A 5,172-nucleotide genomic window follows, 5' to 3' on the forward strand; every position below is an offset into this window, starting at 1 on the left:
CTGTAGAATAGAGCATGTATCATGTTCAGTAGAAACAATTTAAAGCAACACGTCCTCTTAAAAGTTTTTCTTCCCTCTCAAGTACTCACAAATAGGTTATCACTTTTTTGTGACTTCAGAACGTAGAAAGAGCCAGCCATGTATGATTAGCTTGACACTAATGGTGACTGATGGTTAATAACAACAGCAAAACTGCTAAAAAATCATTCATTTACAAACTCACATATGCATCAACTGATAAAATCTACGTCTTCTTTATCCAGCAATATGTTTAGTGATCTGTTGTTAGCTAGTGCTTGTTAGCATCAGGCGGCATTCGCTCCAAGCTAAATGAATGTGGCTGACTTCTCCCGCATTCTCACAAAGAAGCGATGCAGGAGGGAAAAACATCTGAGTGGGCTCAAGACACACATTTATGAGTACTTGAAAGTCAAAATAATATATCGCTGCAATAGCTGTAGATGAATCGACCAATAATGCAGAGCTGACAGTCAGGCTAATTATGGCATAATGATTATTTTACACTTGGATGAGACACTTAGCACTGATCACTTTAGTAGCTGTCAGCACCCTGGAAGAACCCTGATGAGTAGCTCTCATGTTAAAGTTATAGCATAAGGAAGTTTGTTTACAAATGCAATAATTTAACAGCCATTTATTTATCTACCTTGGGACACTTGGGTCTGTGTTATAAATAGACTGTCACCTTTAAGGGGGCGAAAGGGTAATCAAATTGATGGTGATGTCATTGGAAGAAAGTGTTATGTCTCATGACTGTTAAATGAAAACCTTGTACGCATGGATGCAGCTCAACGGAGCGTGTGTAACAGTCACATCCAGAGTAAATTTAAAATATTTTCCTTCTCTTTTTCCCTTTTTTAGGGTGCTTGGTGTGGCTGACACCAACAGGGTGCCATGGCTTTGGTTCAGGCACTACCTGTACCCGTGAGTGACCACCCTAATCCAGGCCTTGACGTCCAGCAGTGCCGGCCACTATCCTCCCACTCCCCCTCGGGCCCCTGCTCTGGTCCCTGTGGGCCCTGTAGCCCAGGTACAGCTATGGGGTCAGTGAGCAGTCTCATATCAGGCCGGACTTACCAAGAGAGGCACTGCCGTGCCGCCAGCGAGTACACCACCAAGCCACGTCGCTCCACACCAGCTACCAGCTGTTTCCGGCTCCAGGATAACACCCTCCGTAGTGGGAGCTCCCTGGAGCAGCTGCTGGTTATCAGCAACCAAACACAGCCCCAGGCCCAGGTGCTGCCTCCACCACTGCCCACCAAGAAGCAGCCGCGGCCTGGCAACTCTGCTGTAGCAGGCGGAAGTGTTGCTGGCGCTACAGGTGGTGCAGTTAATGGGAACTGTGGGTATGTGAAGGATGAGGTGGTAGTTGGAGACTGGAATGACAACTTGGTCGTAGCTGCTGTAAGCCCCTGCAGCGACTCAGAGGAACAAAGGGACAACAGGACTCTGAACGGCAATATTGGAGGACCTCCCCCTAAACTTATTCCAGTGTCTGGACAGTTGGAGAAGGTAAGAGTTTCATAATTCCAGACCTCACTAGCAGATGGAGTTTGTTCAGTGGACTGATGCAGCTGAATGCACTGAAGTATAAAGAGGCTTCCAATTTAACCCTCTGTTAACTTGAATGGGGATAAACTGATTTAATCTTCTGGAATCTCCAAATGTTAACCGACCAAGCGGATTAAAGTTAAACCAAGTCAATTTGTGGTTGTGAAGCTCAAAGATATTTGTCAACCATTTTAAAGCAGTTTCTTTCACAATAATTGGGTTTCCTTCAGCATACAGTATGTGACACTTAAGTTGAAGTATTGCATTAGAAAGGTTAATGGAAATGGCAAAATTTGAAGACAAAAAAACCCCAAAACAATACAGAATTTCACAAAAAGCCAACAATTCAGGTGGTTTTGCCTTTTTTGAAAGAATAGTAAACACGCAAAACTGAGATAGAAGCTAATTAAATCCAAATAAGCTCTGATGTAGCGAATCTTGGACAACCACTTAAAAGCATGTTTAACTGTTAAATGCGAAATCTGTTCATACTGTATATGGGAGAAATGTTTTAGGGCCCAGTGCACTAAATGATGGACACCATAGTTGTATTTATATTGTTCGGCCACCCTGTAAAATTGGTTTCACACCCAGCACACTTCCTGTATCCAGGTCTTACTATACTGTATATTCATGGTTGAAAGCCTGGGAAAACTGAACGCTAGCTACTAAGATGTGTTATTATTGTTTAGAAAACCACTGTGGTTTGTTTCCACTGGAAGAACTTGAATAACTGACTTGGGAACTGAAGGTGCTTGTCATCAGGAGGAAATATTTACTAAAGTTAGAAGTCAGAAAGTTCCAGGGAACAGTGCAACAGCGGTCATTCAGAAAGTACGGACAATACCTACTCAGAGGTCTACAAATGCTCTTGTGTAGTTACCATGACCTCTGACCTCCTGGCGAAGAGTATGGCAGCACAATCTTGCCTCTCCTTGATAAAAAAAACCTGAATTTTAGTGCAGCATGCGCTGACGTGTCTCATGGCCGATTACGTCAGCTGTCTAATTGTCTGTTTATTCTTCATCAATCCAGAGGGAAGCTTCACCACCGGCCTGACAGGCTCAGATAGATCTCTTGACAGTTGCTCTCTTTGCAAACACATCATGATCTTTGTCAGAGCTCACTGGCATTCAGTGATGTATGTAGTGAGCCTTGCGGAGGGCTGTTTAGAAAATACTTACAAAACATGTTATGCGCTTTCTTTCACCTACTTGTCTTTGTCCCTGTCCTCTTCTCTCCTCCCCCTGTCTGTTTTACTGGTCTTTAATAAGATTTTCTTTGTCCTCTCTCATTCTGTCTCTTTCTGCCCGCCTGTCTCTATCCATCTTAGATGATAACAAAATGTGTAAGAAATTTGCTTAATGAAGCCCATGAATTTCAATTAAAACACATTAAACTAATCAGAGCCTGGAGGCGTGACCTGCCAGGATATCACTCACCCTTCTCTAATGAGTTTTATCCACCAGATGCTAATTAGCATGGCTTAGCTTTTATCCCATACTAATGCTATTTTTGTGTAATTCTCTTCTTTCAGAACATGGAAAAAGTGCTGATCCGTCCTACAGCGTTCAAACCTGTCGTCCCCAAGAACCGGCACTCTGTGCATTACCTGTCTCCACGGCCAGGGGGCAGCAATCTGTCAGAGAGCCAGGGTAGCCTCAACCTCCTGCTGCCCCTTGGAGGATCCAGCAGCACCAGCGGTACAAATGGAGCAAACAGCTGCTCCGGTTCTGAGGAGAAGCGCAATTCCTACAGCGGAGGACGTAACGCTCGCAGCAGCCAATCCTGCTCCATGTCAGATTCAGGGAGGAATTCCCTCTCCAGCCTTCCTACTCACAGCAGTACAGGCTACAGTTTGGCCCCCAGTGAGGGCTCCAGCTCCGGGTCAGGCTCAGGGGGCCAGTTAGAGCCTGTGCAGGTCCTGGGTCGGAACCCTGCAGGTGGAACTGGAAACCATGGTCATACTAATTCAGACAGCGGACGCTCATCATCCAGTAAGAGCACAGGTTCGGGGTCGATAAGTGGGCGCGGGCAGCCCCTGTCGGACAGCGGCTCATGTGGCCACTCGCCACCACCTGTGGAGGGCTACGAGACGGTGGTGAGGGAACTGGAGGAGAAGCTGAGGGAACGAGACCTGGAGCTTCAGCAGCTCCGTGAGAATCTAGATGAGAATGAAGCTGCCATCTGCCAGGTAAGACATGGAGAGACCTCTGTCACCTCTTGCAGCCAAGGGTGAAAAAAATCTTGATGTGATGTTAATGCAGATGAAACACAAACCTGTGACCTCTTGTCGGCTTCCGTTGTAGGTGTATGAGGAGAAGCAGCGTCGTTGTGAAAGAGAGATGGAGGAGCTGAGGCAGAACTGCGCCACCAAGATGAAGCAGGCGTCTCAAAAGGCCCAGAGGGCACAGCAGGTGCTACAGTTGCAGGTATGTCTAAAAACATTATGACATTATCAGTGCTAGCTTAGCCCCTGACAGCACCAGCACCATCCGTGGAGATAGAGGGGGAACAGATCATCATATCGTTTCATATGTGAGATATTTGTGTATCTCTGTGTCTCATCAGGTATTTCAACTACAGCAGGAGAAGAAGAAGCTGCAGGAGGACTTCTCATCCTTACTGCAGGACAGAGAAACTCTGGAGAGGAGGTGTGCTACCATCCAGCGGGAGCAGACCCAGCTGGGGCCACGGCTGGAGGAGACAAAGTGGGAGGTGGGTGGAACATTGGAAAAGTTCAGAGTTGATTCTTTGCAGGTTCTTGAGCTTGAGTCCGCTCTGTGTTCTGGCTCTAGGTGTGTCAGAAGTCAGGAGAGATCTCCCTCTTGAAGCAGCAGCTGAAAGAGATCCAGTCGGAGCTTAGTCAGAAGGCTGGCGACATTGTGGTGCTGAAGGCCCAGCTGAGAGAAGCAAGGTCTGAGCTGCAAGCCAGCCAGGCTCGAACCCAGGAGTCCCAGACGGCTCTGCGGACGCGAGCTCTAGAGCTGGAAGTTTGCGAGAATGAACTCCAGAGGAGGAAGAGTGAAGCTGAGCTGCTCAGAGAGAAAGTCGGACGCTTGGAAGAGGAACTTATCCGCCTTCGTGAAACTCTGGCTAATCAAAGTGGAGTATCTGGAAACTCAACCATGAAGGGGCAGTGCATGAGCTTGTCCCTCCAGCAGGGTAGAGGCTTGTCAGGGAGGGGTGGTCCCAGTCCGTCTGTGTACCGTGATGGAGAGGAGAGTCACCTAGTTTGGGGAGGAGAAAGCGATGAAGCCAAGGCTCTGAGGCAGAACGCCGAAGCAGTGCTGGGACTCAGGCAGCAGGTACACCTTTCTCAAAACTTTTACAGGTTATGAATGATAAAATCAGTGCTGTTTGTAACATTTCACGCTTTCTCAGGTGGACAGGTTGAAAGCCGAGCTCATGTATGAGAGGAGGACGAGCGAGGAGCATCTGTCGCGGTTTGAAGATGAGAGGAGGATCTGGCAAGAGGAGAAGGAAAAGGTAAAAAGAAGGCAGGAGGAGTTTATTTTTTTGTTTCTGTTTTTTTTTTTTTTTTTTTACAAATTTGATTCAAGATCAACAACAGATAAATGCTGTATGTTTTCTACCCAG

At 46.8% G+C, this 5,172-nt stretch overlaps 1 protein-coding gene across 3 annotated transcripts in view; it reads left to right on the forward strand.

The window, feature by feature from the left end:
* lzts2a (leucine zipper, putative tumor suppressor 2a) overlaps window positions 1-5,172 on the forward strand; it is a 42,992-nt gene that overhangs the window by 33,641 nt on the left and 4,179 nt on the right. For all 3 annotated transcript variants that reach the window (XM_086180336.1, XM_086180335.1, XM_086180337.1), the window contains 6 exons: window positions 883-1,533; window positions 3,110-3,766; window positions 3,882-4,004; window positions 4,144-4,290; window positions 4,371-4,880; window positions 4,957-5,061. In XM_086180336.1, the coding sequence (XP_086036462.1) occupies window positions 916-1,533; window positions 3,110-3,766; window positions 3,882-4,004; window positions 4,144-4,290; window positions 4,371-4,880; window positions 4,957-5,061 (2,160 nt within the window). In that variant the 5' untranslated portion in view covers window positions 883-915. The remainder of the gene's footprint in view (window positions 1-882; window positions 1,534-3,109; window positions 3,767-3,881; window positions 4,005-4,143; window positions 4,291-4,370; window positions 4,881-4,956; window positions 5,062-5,172) is intronic.

The sequence above is a fragment of the Aulostomus chinensis genome, chromosome 16, assembly GCF_037954235.1.
Source record: "Aulostomus chinensis isolate RoL2024-O1b breed Wild chromosome 16, RoL_Achi_v1.0, whole genome shotgun sequence".
Classification (NCBI taxonomy): domain Eukaryota; kingdom Metazoa; phylum Chordata; class Actinopteri; order Syngnathiformes; family Aulostomidae; genus Aulostomus; species Aulostomus chinensis.